The sequence below is a fragment of the Homarus americanus genome, unplaced genomic scaffold, assembly GCF_018991925.1.
Source record: "Homarus americanus isolate GMGI-L3 unplaced genomic scaffold, GMGI_Hamer_2.0 scaffold47967, whole genome shotgun sequence".
NCBI classification, from domain to species: domain Eukaryota; kingdom Metazoa; phylum Arthropoda; class Malacostraca; order Decapoda; family Nephropidae; genus Homarus; species Homarus americanus.
This window is the reverse complement of record NW_024731965.1, coordinates 1,827,147-1,849,705: the sequence shown is the minus strand read 5'-3', so window position 1 is coordinate 1,849,705 and position 22,559 is coordinate 1,827,147. Positions and strand designations below refer to the sequence as shown.

The 22,559-nt window shown below is 38.1% G+C and overlaps 1 protein-coding gene across 1 annotated transcript in view; it reads right to left on the bottom strand.

Moving 5' to 3' along the window:
• LOC121868117 (anaphase-promoting complex subunit 7-like) overlaps positions 1-22,559 on the bottom strand; it is an 81,937-nt gene that overhangs the window by 32,868 nt on the left and 26,510 nt on the right. The window contains exons 4-8 of the mRNA XM_042368399.1: positions 21,974-22,086; positions 18,147-18,330; positions 8,131-8,334; positions 2,812-2,952; positions 664-765 (exon numbers count right to left, since the gene is read on the bottom strand). Coding sequence (XP_042224333.1) covers positions 664-765; positions 2,812-2,952; positions 8,131-8,334; positions 18,147-18,330; positions 21,974-22,086 — 744 coding nt within the window. The remainder of the gene's footprint in view (positions 1-663; positions 766-2,811; positions 2,953-8,130; positions 8,335-18,146; positions 18,331-21,973; positions 22,087-22,559) is intronic.

Here is a 22,559-nt window from a genome sequence, read left to right as displayed (position 1 = left end):
TGAGCGCCAGACTGACTCGTGCAAAATAGGAAAGATTCACTTTAAATTAAAACATTGTCCTTAATTGTGGTTGTTGCTTTAAATCAATAATCTTAAATTGAATTGCTTTAAATTAACGTGCTACTGTACAAGTTTTGTGTATGAGTGTCATGCAACGCAGCCCATGTGCCCCAGATGCGCGCCCATTGGCTGAAGCGGGTCTACTCGCTGCATCATTGGCTCAGATGGGAGGTGTGGTGGGTGACGTGTGCCTCTCATTGGCTGCTATGTGAGTTAAAGGGATGCAGTGCGGTGGGGCGAGACTTGCGGCCTTGTAGGACGAATGAGCATTGAACATGGTCCTTTTAGGTACACAAACCAATGTATTTTAGTGCTATTTTTGACCATGTGAGAGTAACACAAGGCATCTATATATACAGTACATCAAACAGATGGATATTTTGTGGGATTGAGGGAGTAAGTATGCAAATTTATTGTAAAGAATGTAAGGACTAACACTGCTAAGGGCCTCTCATGATACTCTATGCCTGCTAGGATGTTGTGTAAAAACTAATCTTACTTACTTTGAAGTATGTTGTAGATTGAAAGTAATCATCAGTAACTAAAAATGACTGAGTTTCATTATTCCTGAACTAAAAAATTACAATAAGAAGATGGACTTACAGTGAGAGCTCTTGGAGTCTGGCCAAGTAACTTGCATGCATTGCTGGCTATTGTTACAGCTTCCCTGGATCGATGCATTGCAAGATAGCAATCTACTAATCCCTATTAAAATAAATTTGGATAGTAAATAATATCTCATTAACAAAAAAATACACATTACAACAAATGATTATATGGTATATCAAATAGTGAAATCTAAGTTTATAACTGAGGGGAATAATGTGCAAGTCCATTTAGATCTATATTAACACATACTCCCAGACAGAACCTAACATTACCCATAGGGCGCTGCTTTGTTTAATGGTAAATACATTACCTAAGTGAGCAATGTATTGTACAGTACTGTGAAGCAAAAACCAGGTTGAAATCACTGTTTCAATTATAGTACCTGATTTGAGAATCAGTAATGATTTAGAAACACTAGGTTGAAAGCATTCCTGAAACCCTGAATCCCTATTGTCTAGCAAAGTCTGCAGCCAGGCAGCTTTCATTACTGTGCAAGCCAATTCTGAGACCATCAGACCACATCCCTAGCTGAGAGCTGGAGACTGATCTTATGACCACCCATCCGAGAGTACTAAAGGTTAATTGTTGGCACTGGATAAATGGTGCTCAAACCTGACTGCTTTGTATCCATGTTAATAAATGATCATTAAGATGCAAGTATAATGGAGTATAAAATCATTATCAATTTACTCAGTTTTTAGATGCCAATTACAAGTTTGGGTCCTGTGATCTGGAGCTAATCACCACACTTGCTGACAACACAGAATTACAAATTCCTGTCCAAGGTAACAAAATGGATTTCAAAACCAATATCTCAACTATAACTAAAACATGAATTGGGTGAGTCATACACTTTCCAGTTAGTACAGTAAGGAAAATGGGGGCAATGAGACTCTTAAGAAACAGCATGACTCAGGCTCTTATACTAACCTTAAAAGCTCCAAAAACCAAGCAATCGAAATGTGCAATTGTCTCATCTAGGTAGAGGAAAATGAACAACTTTACCAATGTCCAAGCACCCTTTCAAGGGACTGACTTCAGTAACATACATGAAGAAATGTTAAGGACCAGGCTATGTGAGTACTGTTCTCAAGATACAGGTCCTAGAAACTTCATACTTAGACCAATGGTTTATAGGCTAATAGTGTTGATTAAATTAGTTTGTGAATTGCAAGTAATTCTAAAATCTTCAATAGACTATGAAAATAGAGACATCCCACAATGAGTTACCTCCACTACAAGATCAAGAACACATGAACCAGCTTAAGGGACGAATGAGAAGGGGAAGAGGTTTAACAAAGAATGACCAGAACATATCCAGGAATGACCTTAACCCTTTGACTGCATATTAAGACTAAAGTCATTATACACAACTTTCCTTCACAACCATGATATGGCATCAGAGTCCCAGAGGGTGTTATCAGCACACTAGCAAGTAACACATTAACAATGACTCACTCAGCTGACTGCTACTACACACCCTGTGATGCATTTGTCTTTGTTCTTTTTACTTTCTTTTCACTTTTATTAAGGCAACTATGGATGTTATAAGATAAAGTGTGTGTGTAATGTGTTATAATGAATTAATAAATATATATACAGTAATACCCCACTTTGTGCTCAGGATGTGTTTCTGGAGGAGAGTGCTAGCTGAATCAGCTTTAAAAGGGGTTGCTATATCACTGTAGATATGAGAATATGTTCCTAAAGTCATTACACTTAACTACTTGTAGATACATTGTTACAGTATAAAAGTATTTATTTAATGGAGTGGTAGTCTGAACACAAACTTTTATCATGTCTGCATTGTTCAAAATTGTCCTAACTGCCAACAAGACACATTCAGAGAATTATCCAAGTCTACCTGTTCCTAGAACCCCAGTGGCTTTCCAAGCAACCACTCGCTTAAGTGTTCACAGCAATGACTTAACCTGGCTTCAGGGGGGTCAAGGACTGCTTTACAACATAAAGCACTGTCCACTTGGACAATGTGCCATGCTATTAAACATGTCAGAGCCCTATATTTACTAGCAGGTTCAACCATGGGCTGTTTCAGTAGCAGGGATCTCACAGGACACTCATTTCATCATTCCTAGTCTCTAAAAATATGTAAAATTATCAAACCTCATATAAAATACTTACTTTGTGTGGTTCAAAACGATGAGGTGCAATCTGCATAGCTTCTCTGAAATGCATAACAGCTTCTTGTAATTTCTTCAGTTCTAGGAGCAGTGTGCCTTTCAGGAGAAGACCTTCAACACTACGTGGGTTGATAGAACAAGCCTGAAATAAAATGTGCCACAAATCACCGTCAACACAGATGTTTGTGCAAAATTAACAATATGGGGGTCCCAGGTTACGCTAAGTCCGACTTAAGAACATTTGCCAATATGAACAAGGTCCCATAAAGTTAAATTTTATTTATTTATATTTTTTTTTATGGGGATCAGCCCACCCAGACACATCAGACAACACATTATGACATTATGCTTCCAATATCTTCCCAGGAATTATTACCTCTCTATTTGATAACTACCGAGTGACTTTACCTGATACAGTGGGGTATGCTATAACAAATGGATCCTACTACGAATATTCCTATAACGAACGGTTTTACCAATAAAATTGATAATGCTATAACGAACGCAACTCCTACAACAAACACGGATGAATACGAGACTATTTCGTCTGGCGCATGAATATTGTTGTACTGCGACCCACAACAAGAGCGTCAGGCGCCATCTTTGTCTCACTGTGTAGCCAGTGCACCACTGTTATTGTTGAAATTTCATCTTTTGATGTGGAAATAGAGTTATTTGTATAAATATTTTGTTATACAAGTGTACAATTGTAACAATGAATCGTCCAAAGCGAGTGAGAAAGCTCATAACTCTTGAAACTAAGAAAGAAATCATAAAGAAACGTGAGAATGGAACAAGCATTGCGAAACTTAGTGATGAGTATGGGATGGCTAAATCGACTATATGTACGATTTTGAAGAATAAAGAGGAGTTGAAAACTGTGCAAGTGGCTAAGGGAATCTCTAGACTTAGCAAAGCAAGGTGTAATATGATTGAGGAGACGGAAAATTTACTCTTAGTGTGGATAAAGGAGAAAGAAATGGCAGGCGATAGCATTAGTGAAGCTAAAATTTGTGAGAAGGCCACACAATTGTTTGAGGACCTTAAAGCCAAGACTCCCAGTGCAAGTGATAGTGATGTGCCAGTGTTTAAGGGTACCAAGGGGTGGTTTATTGGTTTCAGAAGGAGAAATAAATTACATAGTGTTGTGAGACATGGTGATGCTGCTAGTGCAGATAAGGAAGCAGCTAAGGAACACCATGAGACATTTTTGAATGTGATTAAAGAGGGAGGCTTTGTTTCTCAGCAGGTATTCAACTGTAATGAAACTGGACTTTTTTGGAAAAAAATGCCTCGCCGTACATACATTACCAGGGAGGAAACTTCTGTCCCTGGCCATAAGCCAATAAAAGACAGGCTTACCCTCCTTCTTTGTGCTAATGCTTCTGGTGACTGCAAAATAAAGCCACTCCTTGCGTACCATGCAGAAAACCCCAGAGCTTCCAAAAACATTAGGAAGAACCGCCTTGGTGTTATGTGGCGGTCAAACCCAAAGGCTTGGATGACCAGGAGTTTATTCTCTGAGTGGGTGATTGAGGTGTTTGGACCCAGTGTTCGGGAATACCTCAGGGACAATAATCTTCCACTGAAAGCTTTGTTGGTGATGGACAATGCACCAGCCCACCCTCCTAATTTGATGGTTGAATTGCCAGAGGAGTTCAATTTCATCACTGTGCACTTCTTGCCGCCCAACACAACACCTCTCATCCAGCCCATGGATCAACAGGTAATTTCTAACTTTAAGAAGCTGTACACAAAGGCACTGTTTAGAAAATGTTTTGCGTCCACTTCTTCCAGTGATGTTAGTTTGAAGGAATTTTGGAAGAATCACTTCAATATAGCAGACGCTATGTTTTTAATTGCGTCAGCCTGGAAAGAGGTTACTATGAGGTGTCTTTGTGCTGCTTGGAGGCCATTGTGGCCTGAATGTGTGCTTCAAAGAGACTTTGAAGGCTTCGAAGAGTTAGAGAAAGAGGCTGTTGTACATTACATTGTGTCTCTGGGCAATTCCATGGGCCTGGAAGTGGATGATGATGATGTTGAGGAGTTGGTGGAAGAGCACAGTAAGGAGCTGTCCACTGAGGAGCTGCTTGAGCTTCACAAAGAAGAAAATGAGACACTGAAGCGGAGCTTAACTTCTGAGGAGTCAGGGGAGGATGAGGACAAGGAGGAAAGCCGCATCATTCCAGCCAAAGATCTCAAGGATGCATTCATTTGCTGGAGCAAACTTTCTAAGCTTGCTGAGGATTATCATCCTGATGTTGGTTCTGTGCAAAAGGCCATCAGTGTGTTTGGACAGACCAGAAATCAAGGTTGAAGCAGCCAACCCTGGATTCCTTCTTTAAAAAAGTAGCAAAAGACCCTACAGACAAAGTGCCTGTAAGACAGTCACCAAAGAGGGCTAGGAAGGATGATTCCTCTCCTTCCACCTCTTCTCCATAATTCTCTCCTCCCCTCTCCCCCTCTGCCTCCTGTCCTGCATGCTGAACAACACTAAGGTAAGATAAAGTACCGTATTTTTTACATTTTCCACAGAAAATTTTCAGTGTTAAGTGGTTGTATTTGGGGGCCTGGGACGGATTAATCCTATAACGAACGAATGGTATAACAAACGAGGTTCTAGAACCAATTAGATTCGTTATAGCATACCCCACTGTAACTTATTTTTCACTTTCATTTACTGAATTTTGTCATTCTATTTCTTCTTTTCTCTTCAGTTAAGTGATTCTAGATCTTTATAAGGACTTAGGCTTTGGTGTAGTGAGATTTTTAAATTTGTTCTTTAAGTACAGTACGCACATAGGGTATATGCTTCGCCTTTAGTACATTTTTTACTTAAGAACACTCTTAGGAATGAAATTTGTCTGTAACCCCAAAATTGCCTGTATACAGTAGTCTCAGCAAACATCTAATAATCAACCCTTCCACTGAAGCCATCACATGTAAGATATTGTGCTACAAATATTTATATGCTGTCAGGGTCTTACCTCAAAAGTTATAAATGTGAATGTTTAAGCTAGCCAGGAAACTGTGTGAGTTTTCCATAGTTATCCATCTACCTACATTTTCCTTTAACACTCTTGGTTTAAGGAGGTGCTCTCCAACGAGACGCTCGGGGTCTGGCCGGTCACTAAACTCACTGCACTTGATTACACCATATTGTACATAATGAGTCATAGCAAGCTTGTTATCTGAGTTAAAACGGTGGGGTTTGTTGCATTAGCATTGTAAATACATTACTGTAAAACCTTGATAAATCGGACTTCAATATACTGTATCGGAATTCGCTTTTTGGGGACTGTACGTAGTTTAAGAAACTCTTACACCCCGAGTGACATTCCAGAACGTCCGACCAGCGAGCCCCGGGTGACTTTCCAGGAACGCACGCCTTTTCTTGCCACTGTTTAAATGCCCAGTGTGGATTATCACGTTCCAGTGTGACTATTTGCCTGTCATGCCACACACTCGGCCACAGGGAAGCTTCCTGAATGTAAATACAGTAAAGTCTCGAATAACGACAGTACTGTCCTCCAATATTGCAGTGTAAGGTGAATCATTGTATCATGAACCATTAATTACCATTAAAATAAAGCAATAATAATGAGATGCGTGCCCAAGTGTGACCTTTAAATAGCTTTTGTGTGGCTATTTACCCTCTTTTCCCCCCAAACAATAAAATACAGTAGTACCCCGATTTACGCGGTCAATTGAACCCACAGGGTACCGCGGAAAGTGAAAACCGCGTAAAGTGAACAACAGAACATATGGGATTAATTCCAATAGAGACTGGCCCGACCCCCAAACTCCACTTTTTCCGACACAATACCTATGTTGTAGTAAAAATAACATCTAAATTTATGATGGTATGCTCACACAATTAATATTTAAGAGAAATACAGTCACCAGGTTAATGTCCATTCAAATAATGGACTCAAATCCCCCCCCCCCCTCTTCCCAGCTCACTAGCTCCTACCTCTCTGAGAAATGTTGGGTGAAAACACTAGATTTTAACGTTTAGTAATAAATAATACCTCAGACTATAGTTAGGATAATATAATTGACATTTCTGGATTCCTTGCAGGTCAGGGAATATTTGAATGTAAACCATAAATTTTGCACAAAAGATAAAATATTTGCTTTGTGTAAACCAAATTATTACATTAGATCTAAAATTTGTATGTCTAATGCAAAATCCATGATGTTTATATTCAAAATGATCATCATATTGTAAGAATTCCAGCAATGTAAATTATATTCTGGTCCAGTAATTTGTATGAATTTTATGAGCTAAAACAAATATCTTCAGTTAATAAAAAAAAAAAAATATTCTTCACAACACTATCTGTCAATCAAACTACCCCACCTTGCCTCCCCCCCTCCTCACACTCTCGCCAGCTGGGTCAGTCTGTCGGTCCCAACCCTCCCCCCACCCCCCACCTTCCCTCCCTATCAGAGAAATGTTGGGTGAAAATACTAGATTTTAACTTTTAGTAATAAATAATACCTCGGACTAAAGTTAGGATAATATAATTGGCATTTCTGGATTCCTTGCAGGTCAGGGAATATTTTGAATGTAAACTTCATATATTTTGCACAAAAGATAAAATATTTGCTTTGTGTAAACCAAGTTATTACATTAGATCTAAAATTTGTATGTCTAATGCAAAATCCATGATGTTTATATTCAGAATGATCATCATATTGTAAGAATTCCAGCAATGTAAATTATATTCTGGCCGGGTAATTTGTATGAATTTTATGAGCTAAATAAAAAAAAAAATTATACTTCACGCGTATATGAGTAGATGCACCGCGGAAAGTGAAAGTCCGGTTCTGGCAAGGTACCGCATAAATGAGAAATCACGGAAAGTGAAACCATGTAAAGCGGGGTAATACTATATTCAATATTATATTTCATATATTTACACATTGTTTATTGTGATTCTGAAATTGAAAGGGCATTTAAAATTTAATTTGGAGAAACCTACGAGTGTATTCCTGGAATGAATATCACAGGACTTTATGACCATTTTTATGGCTTCAAAATTTTTTATCTTTAATTTCATAAGAAAAATAAAAAAGATTAATGTCAGGTTGTTTTTCGTTTGTGGGATATCCATGATTTCCCAAATGCCATAGTTAATTGGTTAATTCACCGCCACTTCTCATGCCGATTGCATTCATTTTTCCTTTCATACAAAAAGAAAGTCCTCTTCCCATCAAAAAAGACAACAGTTCCCTTAACTTCTGAATTTACTACATATACTGTACAGTACTTAATAATATTGTAAACAATATAGTATGGCAAGCTCTCTTTTACCTTGTGTGCAAAATAGATGGCTTTGGTGGTCCGTTTACTGAGTTGACAATAATACCCCATCGTGATCCACGGTTGAGGTGCTGCATCGGTTACAGCTGTTGTTGCCATGGCTAGCTCTTCTAGTTCTCGATTTCTCTTATCTGCTGCCAACAAACATGCTAACAAGTCTGAACCCCGAAGATTTAGATGATTGACTGAATGTGCCTATAAAAAAAAAAATATTATAAGTAATAGATAAGAATATCATAATTTTTGCCACAATAGCTGTCAACTCATAATGGACTGTCAAACTACAACAGTAGGGACTCTACAGTATAATTTGAACTGCTTGGGACCAAATTTGTTTAGGATATCAAGTTCTTTGGATTATCAAGACCCATAAAGATATAGAGTATCCACAAAAATGTTACAAACTACTGTATAAGCTAAGGTCCTGAAAAAAAGTACAGTGCATAAGTAAACAATACAGAATATTAATACCCCAGGTCCTTGTTATTCACCAGTGACAGGGACCAGAAATGGTCGAGGATAACAAAATTAACATACTGAATCAGTACACTTGTTACACCTAACTAGGAACAGCATACAGTAGTAATACATGTATTTAGTGTTGATTTGGGTAAAAGTAAACACATTATTATACTATTCATTCAATCAGTTGTTAAGGTCATCTCCCCTTTCCCTCAATAGTTGTTTCAGTTACCTATTGTTTGTAGTTTCTGTTGTTTCCCATTTTTCTTTACAATCAAAATTCCAAGCTTATGGTAAAGACTTTAAAAAATGTCTTGATTATTTTATATAAGTATGTAACTAGTATTTGTTTCATTATGTAAACTTTGTAAAATGTATTCTTATTTTTTATACAGTTATGGAAGACTGTAAGAAGCAGGTGTGAAATATAAAAAGAATTAGAAATTATATGTTGATGAAACAAGAAAGTATTGGAACATTGTTTTGGTTTTGGCGGCACTCGGGAGCTAAGTTGAGGAGGATAGGAGGGCCAAGCTTGTGTGGTGCACATTTATCTATTATTATCTGGACAATCATGGTGTTAACTAAAGTGTAATATGTTCATTATAGTCTAAAGAGTATTGTAGAAGTGAGAGAGCACCGCATTTGGTGGAGATAACATTATTCTGAGTGAATTGATTTGTGGCCTTTTGTATGCACATGGACGGAGAGCAGACATTTATTAAATTTTGTTGTAATTTTAAAGCTGTGTTTTGATTAAACCAGTTTTAATGGGAACAGAGGTAATGAAATAAATACCTGTCAGGAGGTTGTTAGCCAGAAATAAGGTAAGGGCCTGTGTTTAATTTGTCTGTTAACAGAAGCTGTTATTTCAGAGTCTCCTCTGATATATTGGGCCTATGGGCTGACTATACATCCTCTCGTGAGTCCTAGAAGAGGGTGTGAAAGTTGTAACACAGTTAAATACAACTTTTAACATAACCCATCCATCCAGCCATCAGCTGATGAAGTGACACAGTCCCAGCCAGGTGGTGGTGGAGGGAAGGCCTCTCGGGGACTCGGTAGGAAGCAGAGAAAGGTTATCTTACTACATCTCCATTATTGAAAGGAGTAGAAGGGGCAACATACAATGATGAAGAAGATGGAGGCAATGAGTGAGATTGTGATAAAGAGTTGAGGAAGATGATGTACTAGTTGCTGCAGGTGCTAGTGAATGTCTACCACCTCAATTTATCATCATCAACTGCTTCTTTTCTTTCAGTCAATAAATAAATTTACAATGCATCTATTCATAATAATACTGTACTAACTATAAAATTAGTAAACAGTGACAACATGCAGTACGCAACAGATTTTCAATCCACATACTCGAGCATTTCTCCGTCTTCTCCAGTAAAATGTTCCTCGAATGGGTGGCAGTTAATGAAGAGGTCAATTGTGCTAAAGTCTTTATCTTCAGAATGGTTCTAACTGTCAATGTGGCCAGCTTCAAACTCTGACCACTATCATCACGTTCACCTATCTCTACATGCCTTATCACATGCAGTTGTACATCCATGGTAAGTCTTCACCTGCTTGGTCCACTTGCTGCCTTTTTAACAGATAATGTAAGTTCCAGCCCTTTACAGTAAGGACACCATTTGGTTGAACCATCAATGGACCCGTATGGTACAGGGCATATTGCTTTGCAATGGCCAACCGTGACCCAAGAGAAACACGATTGACGCGATTGGAAGTACAAGTGAGACAGTTTTGGGAGTTGGATACGAGTGGCTTGAGGAAGGGTGATGCTGTATCAGTGGAAGACAAGAGTGTATTGGAGCTGTGGTCTAACGAAGTGATACAGGTGGCCGGACGTTACCAACTACCAATATCCTCATCTTCACCGACGTTATACAGAAGAGATGCATCTATTACTAGACAAGAACTATGTCGAACTGATCCATACTACAGCACTTACAGTATAGTACACGAGGGCCATGAGAATGAAGCGGGACACTCAGGAAGAGAACTTAATCTAGCAGGATTATGATAGAAGTTTGAGTTCCCAAAGGGCGTAGAGTGATTGACAGGGTGCCGAAGCAGTGCTTTTGTTTGTCGACGGAATAATTGGAGGCAAACCCAAGGAGGATGGTGTAGTGAGACACGTGACGGTGAAGATGTCTGCACGCAAGAGTCTGACATGGCCTGTGAACAAGATATGTCTACTTGGAGGGAGCAACGAGTAAAACAAAAACAAAACAACAACCACCTACCTGCAGCATACTCACATATAATATATCTATACACACACATTCATATGTTCTTCAACTGCAAACATGTAAACCTATGTATGAACATGTTAAGGGACAAGTTAGATTTGACGACGAGTGTCCATATACCTGGTGACCACAGCAAATTGATCTTGCTCTAAGTCCCATTTTACGCTGAGTGCCCGTTCCAACGGGAGTATTTGTATTTCAGATCAACCTCTTTCACTCCCATGTGACTTTCCTCCACAGGTATGGAGTCAAGTACATCCTTGCAGTTACTCAGCCTGTTTAGTGTGTCGGAAGACCCCACTGCCAGAACACATCGCAACTGCTCAGCTGGTCCTATCCCACCATTAGTGGACTGCAATGAAAGGAGCAAATCGTACGCATAGAAGTTCCGTTGGGCGTCCATTACGTCGGCATGGAATATGTCTTTATGATCATGGAAGGTCCTTTGTAGAACACATGCGGCACGAGAGGGACTCCAAACACCGCCGAAGAGGTGTACTGTCATCCTGTAGGAGAGAGGGGCGCATAGCATGTTCCCTTCTGGCCACCACAGAAATGGTAGCACATCCCTGTGCTCTGGCATGAATTTCACCTGACGGAATGTGAATGAACTTGGTCATAACCGACCAACAGGGGGAGTTATACTGCATCTTATGGGACATGAGATGCAATAGGAAGAGAAGGAGAGGGAGAGAGAGAGAGAGAGATGAGGGTTGTATTTTGAAGAGTCAGTGACAAGTCCATTAGCTACTCGATAAGAGAATGAGATGTGATCGCCAGATGTGGGTTTTTTAGCTATAGGATGACAGTGTGTGAGGACAGTGAACAGACGAGGCATAGGAGGGCAGAGTGTGAGATGCAGTGAGCACACTAGGTGGTCTGGTTACGCGTCCAGAGACGACTTCTAACCAATATCAAGCAACTGTGCATCAGTGACCCAAATACAGAGTTTAATGTACGGTGATAACTCACTTATGATGTATATACACAGTACTATTCTGTATTGTATATGAAGGGTACATGTATTAATCAGCACAGATGATTGCAGTAACGTACCTGTACTAATTAATGAAAAACAAATAAATACTATCGTACGTATCAGGAATGAGTCTATACTTTAGACAAACAGCGAGACGAGGAGGGGGGGGGGGACACAGTCACTTTTAACCCCACAATGGATCCTTCAACCTCTTACTAGTTCACAAAGAGAGATTAACAGTATAAAATGTCATTGACTTCACTTACGAGAATATAATTTGCATTGCTGGATTTCTTGTAAGATAGCAATTAATTTGTGTAATAAACATCCCTTATTTTGCACACGCACGCACACACGCACATGCACACGCACATGCACACACACACACACACACACTGGAAATTAAGACAACAAGCATCCCATGAGGGTCTTGTTGTGTGACTGCATGGACGTGAATTAAAAGATCAGCTGTTGAGGAGCTTATCGCTTGGCAACACTGGTGCATGTTACACTCCTTTCCACTCCATCTCTCTAATTACCTACACCTTTCTGCTTTCTCACTCCATATTTTAAAATGTTATGTAATGTAATGTTGAAGGGATACAACTTTGCTCATTTATACTTATACTTATCACAATCTCCCTAAAAACACTTTAGGTTTCATGTTTATTCAAGGCATCTTCAGGTCATGAGACCCACTAATCCCCCACCCAAGAAAGGGTGACCTGACATTCCATCACAAGGTCAGTAATATGAGACCACTAATCCCTCACCCTACCTCGACCTGACATTGAGTCAGGTCAGGTCTCCCCAAAAATAGTCTAATTTTCATCTTTATTCAAGACATTTTCAGAAAATTCTCTCAATTTTCAACCTTGGAAAATGTGTTCCTAAAGCAGGAATTTTTTGGAAAATTCCAGCTTTGGGAATGATTTTCCTACCAAATTTCAATTCTGATTATCGGAGATTTCCGGGTTTGAGGGATTCCGGTTAACTGAGATATTACAGTAGGGTCGGGATATATCACGAGATTGGGTCCAAGGATATTCGCTACACGTACACTAAAAGAGGAAAATAGGGTTAGGGTCTGGAGGCCAATAAAAGTGACTAAACTTGACATAAAATGGCACAGTCTAAAGTTAGCAGAATATAAATTGCATTGCTGGAATCCTTGCAAGACAGTGAATAATTTGAATACTATATAGTCATTATATATTTTGCACGAGATAAAATTTTTAGTCCTTTGTACTAAAATGTTCCAAATTATTACTAAAGATTTTATGTCTATTGAGAACTATAGCATGTTTATATTCAAATTATTCACTATCTTACAAGAATTCCAGCAATGTTAATTATATTTTCTTAAGTCAATTCATTGACATTTTATAAGAGAAAAACATAAACTCCCGCTATATGACAGATAAATAAATACCACTAGGTAACCTTACCTGGGGGCTAGGCCAGCTGTCATAATACATCACCTCCCCTCTACTTCAGGCAAGATTGAAAGTGGTTTTAGGTTTAAAGTTTCTATCTTATAAAATGTCACCGTCTAAAGTTAGCAGAATATAATTTGCATTGCTGGAATCCTTGGAAGATGGCAAATAACTTGAATATAGACATCATATATTTTGCACAAGAGATAAATTTTCTAGTCTTTTAGAGTACATTTAAGTTCTGTACAGTTTTTCAACTCGTATTTTGGGGTCAATTTAGGGGATTTTTAGGAGTTTCTGACTTTATACAGTTTTTGGCTTTATGTGAGGTCCCAGGAACATAGCCCCACGTAAGTTGTGAGTCTACTGTAAATAAATTTATCGCTGTACAGCCACTCCTCGACTTACAACCTACCTGACATACGACCGCCCCAGTCGTACCAAAAATTGTTCAAATTACGTATTTTCGAGTCCCGATGTTAGTGATTGTGCTGTGTACTGACAAAATTTTCGTTTGTAATTCACTTTAAAATGGCTGGCATGCTTAAAAGTGAGAGTTTTGTGGTGCTGAGAAGAAAAAGAGACACCCATTTTAGATTTTCTATATTATCTTCGCATTTTCGACTTACGACCTGGATTTGGGTCCCTAACCCCGTCGTAAGTCGAGGAGTGGCTGTATATTGGAAAAAAAAATTTATTTTGGTAGTTGTGATAAATTTGAAATATTTCCTACCCGATTTCCCTCACAAAATAAAAAAAAATTATCGCTATATAGAGGAAAATGTCGATAATGTTGGAAGCCGCGATATAATTTTTTTTTATATATAAAGTCACTATATATCCTGACCATACTGTACTGTACTGTACAGTCGACCCTCACGAATTCGGACCCTTTTAATCCGGATTTCGGATAAATCGGACGAAATCTGAACTGTCCATATCAAATTTCTGGTTCTGGGATTGTCCCAGTTGTAATTGGGGTTGCAATTTCAAATTCTGTGTCACTACTAAGAAATAACAAAGTCTCTGGTGCACTCTAAGATTAAGAGAAAACGGACTACTCAGGCGTCCTGAAGTGAGAGAAAACGGACTCCTATGACGGGGCACTCAAATAAACATACACATAGCTGTATAATGCAATATTATGCATTATTAACCCCTAAATCGGTTAATTCGGACAATCGGCTAAAACGGACACCCTTCCCCCCCTATTAGTCCGTTTTAACGAGGGTCGACTGTATATCTATGAACAGGTCATTACTAGTTTCTTAACAGAAATATCTGTTAGCCAGAATCCCTCAAACCTGGAACTCTCCAGAATTTTCCGGAAAATTCCGACTTTGGGAACAATTTTCCGAGGGGCACATTTTCCGGAAAATTCCAAGAAAATTTTCCCGACACCTGGAATATTCTGAGGATGAGGGAGTTTTTTCGGGTTGGAGAGATGAAAATCAGGGGCATTCCGGAAATTCCAGAAAAATTCCGAGGATGGGGTATATTTTCCGGGTTTGAGAGATGATGTACCGTATTTTTCAGCTTGGAAGACGCTGCATCGTGGAAGACGCACCCTGATTTTGGAAATGAAATTCTAAAAAAAAAAAAAAAATTACGGGTTTTAGCCCACCTGGGCACAGGTCACTGACCCACGTTGGGGCCTAGGGGGCAAAAATGTAATAATAATAATAATAATCATAATAATAATAATAATAATAATAATAATAATAATAATAATAATAATAATAATAATAAAAAAGAAATACAAAAATAAAAAAAAAATATCAAGAGTGAGAAACAATATACCTGTATGTATGTTGTGTTGTCAAAGTAAGAGAAACAATTGAGACCCTGCAGAAAGTCAGATCATCAACCTGGGACTTGGTCACATAGCAGCAGGGTCTACCATTAGACACACACCTCTTTGAATATCATCACTTAGAACTGCTTAACAGTCGTCATTTTCATCAATTTAAAAAAAAATCTGTATAAGGTGAAATCTTTAATACAGCACTCATTTTATACACCTGGTCACCTCCACACCTTAGGGGCTGTAGTGTTTACATTCTTTCTTTTGTTTTTGTCGGTATGACAATGACGGGAAATATTTTCCAACAGTAGAAGGTAAGCAAATGTAAACATGTATATCAACGTTTATATAAAAAAAAAATCATTATTTAAAAACAAAATAAAAGTAAAAAAACAACTCGTTTTTTGCAAAACCAGTGACTGATTGGTTCTACATAATTATAAAACTGAAGAAAATAAGTCCTCCATTGTAGCTATATTGAAATTAATGTAGAAAAATTAATATGGTTGTTTTAAGTAATGTTATTTAATGTTAATAAATGGAACAATGGAAGTAGCTAACAATTAAGGGTAAAAAAAAAGTGAGATCACGTATGTAAGTGAGCACATGTGTAAACATATCATCATTACTCTACATAAGAATATGAAAGCAAAACTTATTTACTGTTCATATATATTTTAATAAATGTTTCTGAATTAAAAAAAATATCTACTCACCAGTGGTAATAAAGTTGAAAACATAAGGGCAGCCAATGTTGTTGTGTGTGTGTGTGTGTGTTTTTACTTGGATGACGAATGTGTATTTAAATTTGGAAGATTTTAATTTTGTGGGGTTTTTATAGTCTAAATGGGTATCCAAATATGAGAGCCTACTGTAAATAGGTGTCCAAATATGAGAGCCTACATATAAAGAAACAAACATTCCTGCATTTGAGACCAGCAGACAACCTTTAGCAATTCCTCAATAGATGGCCCTGCCGCACCACTGCCATTAGTAAACAAACCACACAGCAGCGAGGGTCAAGGGTTTATTATTTGTTTTTTTCGCAATATATCAACAATATTAGTTAAATCAATAGTTTTATAGTACTGTATAGAGAATACTTGTAATTGTTAAGTACTGGAATGAGGTAACAGTCTTTGTAAGGGGCTGATTTCAAAAACCTCTGCTTAACTCATCGACTAGCATCCTGGAAGACGCATGGTAATTTTCGAGGTATATTTTTGTCATAAAAAGTGCTTCTTTTAAGCCGAAAAATACGGTAATGGGAAATTTCTGGAACTTCCAAGAACATATTTCTGTTACCCGGGAAATTCCAGGTAAGAGGGATTTTTTCCAGCTTTGAGAGTCGTCTCATACCCGGAAATCTCTCATTCCAAGAAGTCCTCTGCACCAAATGTTCCGGCTAACAGAGATATTACTCCCATTTTTATAGGATTGCCAATATTTCGTTGGATGTTTGCCGACTCCATGTCACCGAGTGCTCCACTAATAACCCAGGGTTTTTAAACATGGGTGGACTTGCCATCTAGAATCCTACTCCCCAGGCTCCGTTGTGGGTCGTTTGACCTGTGCCCTGGTGGGCTAATTCCCGTAAAAAACAAAAAAACAAAAAAAAAACATATGAGCAAGAGCCACCACTTACACTTCTGTAAGTAAACTTGAAACACCTGGGACTTCACATAATGTTAAGTTAGACTGAGGCATAGCTCTGAGTTAGTCAGTCAGTCAATGGCCATGGCAGAGTTAAGAGCTCTCCTGGAGGGTCAGCCCAGAAGTTTCTGTACTTAATCAGAGAATATAGTGTAAGTTTTACATCTGGAAGTATAAGTAATTCCTTCTATAAGTCACTGACTTGATTAGAATTAAAGAGTGAAAGTGGGAAGTGCACAGACCACCGTGTCACCTTACGTGAACCAGAGAGAGAGAGGGGGGACCCTGGGAACCACTCGACCAGGAAGCTACCACTTATAATTGAAGAGAGATGGCACTTACACTGCCACCACTCACAATCATCACCAACACTTAACACCACCAACAATCACCATAATCACCACCAACACTCACCACTACTACTAACATTCACATCACCAACTGGTGTTGACAGGATGAGAACGCATTCAAACTGGGATGACGGAGTGGCGGCCTGCACACTTACAGAGAAAACAGAGTAGCTCAACCGGCTCTACACATTAGTAACATGTGTGGTATTGGTTGGTTGTAAATGGTAGGGTGTAGGGGTGATTGTTGTTTGTGGTGGCGAGTCTTGGCGGTGGTGGTGGTGATCGTGAGTGTTAGTGGTGGTGAGTGTTCATGTTATTATTCTGGATCCAGATATAACGGACTTTTGGCTTTAACGGACCGACTTTTCCTCCAATTAGTCCATTATATCAGAAGTTCACTGTATAAATAAATATTCACCTTAAGAGTCGCCAGCTAACAAGTCAATTGAGCCAATTTTCTCATATAGCCTGAGTGGTCAAAGGCGTCAGACAATTATCCGTTTCACTTGATTGAGTGATCAGATTGGGACTAACTTTGGACTCTTCTGTACTGGATTAAAACAGATATAATTTGACTATGGGGTGAGTCATCAGGCCAGTCTGGGTTCTTAATGGTTCGACCTTACAATTACCATCATTTCTGAGGAAAAGTTCGGTAACTCATCCTAATTCTCACTTTACTGTGTGACCTTCATTGGAGATTAATACCACTTTACCTGCAGAAGGCCACAAGTTAGCTGCTTTAGTTTGAGAACGCTGAGCTTTTATAAGAAGTTAGATATACTCTACACTTGACCAGTATTCCCAACCATCAAATTTTTTGACTGGTTAGCCATCAAGTCTACCGAAACCAGTTAGCATCTTTCATTGCTGTGCTTGTATTTAGTGCCTGAGTGTTTGCTAGTTCATACCAGAGGTTCAATCAAATATTGGTAAAGCTGATTCCGTTGTTAACACTTTCACGGTCAGCTGGTTTAACAGTATTCTCACAGTTTGCATCTGAAATTTTAAGTACATAAGCTATAAAAAATAGAATATACATAATTTGACAGGTTAACTTACCCTCTGAAGTACAGTGAGAGAATTCTTGGGGTCTCCAGCAAGATAATATGTTTCACCCAAGGTTGCTAGAATATCAACATTTCGACTGAGGGCAGAATTTTCCTCAAGTTGTCTAAAGGAGTTGATGGCATTCGTATAATCTCGGCTATGTAAGTATGCATGACCTTTAACCCATAAAGACAACCTGCAGAGGGAAGAGAAAAACAAATTTATACTGCACAACATTTTTACCTTTTATGTTGAAAGTATTCTGTATTATTTATTAGTTAAACCTATTTATTATCCACATTCCACTTTCACACATTAAGATTAAATCATTGATTGTGATAACTGCATCCCTGACAATACAACAGCTGGTCATATGCCACCAAATAATACTAAAAGTTTAGAAAGATAAAAACAAATACTGTAATGCGACACAAAAAACATATATACAGTGGTCCCTCGGCTAACGAGCGCCTCGGTTAACGAGATTTCGGTTTACGAATTACCTTCCATAAGATTCTTAACTTCAGTTAACGAGCAAACCCTCAGTTAACGAATTCCTTACGAATTTTTCCCAACATGTTTTCGCCTGCATTTGGTTGCCCACCAGCTTTAGTATTAGTCCGCCAATACAGTAATCGGTTTTACAGCTTAAATTCCTTACCAGTTTTGTAAATATAAGAAGGTTGTACTATTCAATAATTTTAAAAGTTTTAAATGCTATTGTTATTTTGGATAAAAGTGACTACAATGATAAGATGAATTCATTACTTAGTGATGAAAGCACGTATTGTGAGCTTACGAAAGATCCCCTGGAAAATATTAATAAGTTATCTAATTTCAAAATGAAGAAGTTATTGAAAAAGAACCCCGATCTCATCAAACAGCTCTCTCAAATCAATCCCACTTTACCTTATATGTATGGATTGATCAAAACACACAAGCTTAACAATCCATTACGTCCTATCGTGAGTTCTGTGGGTTCTGTTACTTACAAATTATCCAAGTGACTGGTAAAGATGCTATCCCCTCTTACAGGCCAAATATCTAATTCACATATACACAATAGCAGTGATTTAACTGATAAACTCAAGAAACACAATGAACCTTGCGAATTAATAAGTTTTGATGTAAATTCACTGTTCACTAGAGTACCTGTGAAAGACCTACTTTCATTTCTTAAAGATAAATTACAACTGTTAGATTTAACTATTGAACATGATACTTTCCTCAAATTGATAGAGTTATGCGTAACTGACAATGTGTTTAGAGCAAATGGGAAGTTCTACAAGCAAATATTTGGCATGAGCATGGGTAATTGTCTTTCTGCTCCTCTAACCTGTATTTATATGGAGTTTTTTGAGTCTAGATTACTACCCAATATAGTGGACTTTATACCTCCATGGTATAGATATGTAGATGATGTTCTTTGTCTTTGGCCTAGAAACAGTGACCCATTGGAATTTTTAGACAAGCTTAATGATATTGTCCCAAGTATCACATTCAAAATTGAAAGAGAAATAAATGGATCCCTTCCATTCCTTGATATGCTTATCATGAGAAATGGCCAAAACTACAAATTCAAGGTATACAGAAAGCCCACACAGGTAGACAGTTTCATACACTTTTTATCAAATCACCTGGAGTCTACCAAAATGTCAGTTTTTTCTGCTATGCTCTTAAGATGTCTGCGTATTTGTGACTCTGAATTTATTGACGATGAATTGAAACACATTCGTTCCATTGCACAGAAACTCGGGTACCCTTCTGTGTTTGTTGATCATTGTTTTAAAAGGGCTAAGAAATCCTTTCATTCCTCTCAAACCAGGCAAATTCCTACACTTAAGAATATTTTGACTCTACCTTATCGTAATGAATTTGTCCCGTTAGTTCGGTCCCTCAAGCTTCTAAATATTAATGTTGTTTTCAAGTATGACTCAACCATTACCAATATGTTAATAAGAAATAGCCCAAGTTTGAATGTAAATGGAAGTGTTTATTGTATTCCATGTAGCAAATGTAATTGTAATTATGTAGGACAGACAGGAAAAACACTGCAGCTCAGAATCAAACAACATAAGTATAATATCAGAACAGCATCTGAAAGCAGTGCCCTGTTCATTCATGTTAGGAATAATAATCACCCCATTGCTTGGGAAAAAAAGCTTAGAAGTATTTAAATCATCTTGTGTCACAGAAAGACTTCTGGTTGAAGCTAGTTTGATTAAGGAATTAAAATCAATAAACCTTAGTGATGGTCAGTTCAAAACTGGTAATATGTTACATAAATTTATTTGCCAGTGGCCCAAGGTTAAAAATGCTTTGAAAACCTTTGATCTAGATGTATGATAGTTATTTAGTGGGTCCCTTATTTTTGACCTGACCTGACTAGTCACGTCACCCCCCTTCTCTTAAGCTCCTCTACGTGTGTGTTGGTGTGGGGATTAGTGGATGACATCATTATGACCTGACCTCATGTTTTTAAGGTCACCCTGTATATTTAAGCCTCTCTCTGTCCATGTAATCCAGTTGCCTCTGAAGATGTCTTGAATAAAGACGAAAGCTAAGGTGCTCCGTTGTTTCCCTTTTCCCGTGTGATTTTATCAAGATATATATATATATATATATATATATATATATATATATATATATCTAGACCCCGACTTACGACTACGTGGACTTACGACCGTCGGGACTTACGACCGCCTCAGATATAGATAAAAATTTTTTTAAATGACACACGCATTTTCTATACCGAAACGTTTCCAGTTAATGTAGTCTCCATGTATAATTAGAAAATTATGGGGGCCCCATGTGCATTCAGCTGACTACATTAAAGGTTAAGTGCTCAGTCACACTGTATCCATTCCTTATTATTTATTACTTTCACTGTACTGTATCCATTCATCATTATTCATTACTTTTACTGTACTGTATTTCATTGTAGATTTTTTTTTATTAATTTTTTTTTTTTTTATCTATGTCGGACTTACGACCTGGATTTGGGTCCCTAACCCCGTCGTAAGTGTCGTGTGTGTATATATATATATATATATATATATATATATATATATATATATATATATATATATATATATATATATATATATATATATATATATATACACACACACACACACACACACACTAGCAGAGGCTTTACTGTACACTTAAATTTAGTTTACACTTATATTTAGTATACTGTACACTTGAATCAAGCTGATACCATAATAAGTACTCCACTTCAGCCCTAAATCCTCACAGATAACATTCATGGTGACCCCAGCATCAATTCTGTCTCATACCTTCATTCTACCTTCAACTGGTAGAGTTCTGAGCACTATTCTTTTTCTCCCCATGGTCCTCAGTGGCGCTGTATTGCTTTTACTGTACAGTACTTGCTTTAGAGGCTACAATAATACACTGGGGATTGGTCAAAACAACATACATGCAGGAACTGACGACTCTCAACTACTGCCCCACATAACCCCCCTATGCCAGAACAAGAGGGATCTTACTGTAGGTAATTTTAACATTATTTATGCACCATATTTGGGTACAAACAGACTTAGTATAAAACAGTGGATGATGCAAATAAGATATTTGTGAAACAATTCACGTACAGCATAATGAAAATTTCTTCCTTTATTTGTTAGTGACATACAGTATATGTGAAATGACATATACTGGTGCAATGTATAGTGAGGACCCCCTGTACTGGGGTAAAGGTTAGCTGTTATTATATACAAAGTCTATTATAGTAAAAGAGATAGGTTATCATTCTTAAAATAAAACATACTTATGAAAGAAAAAACAAAGAAATAATATTAGCCTGTACTGACCACTCTGTCCCAGCTGAGTTACCATGGATGTTGATCATAAGTGATGCTACTTCAGCTCCTCGAACTCCAAGGCTGAGAAGCTCCTGGACAGCTTCAAGAGCCAATGGACATTCCTTTAGGAGAATGACACAAATCAAATGAATACTGCATCATTAATATTTAAACAATATAACTCTCAATAAATCAAACACCACAAGCATTTCCTGATGTAAAACTATACATTACAGTCAACCCTCGCTTTACGTGGTCCCACTTTACACGTTTCCACGTTTACGCGGTACCCTGCCGAAACCGGAATGCTCACTTTCCGCGGTGTGTGTACCCTTTTACGCGGAGAGCGGCGCGAGCAGGGTGCGCACAAGGTCGCCCAGTCATCAAAACATTACCGAGTTCTTCACCCGCCACCCACCACAGCCGGCCCAAGTCAGTGATAGTGATAATGATAGTGAGGATATAGACTTTGAGGGGTTTGACAAAGAGGCCCTGCAAGCCTCTGTGGTGGATAGTGATACAATTGATACAAGTGATACAGGTGAGGGCCAATAATCTGCCCTCTGCCTCGGAACCAACCCCCCATCCCCGTGTG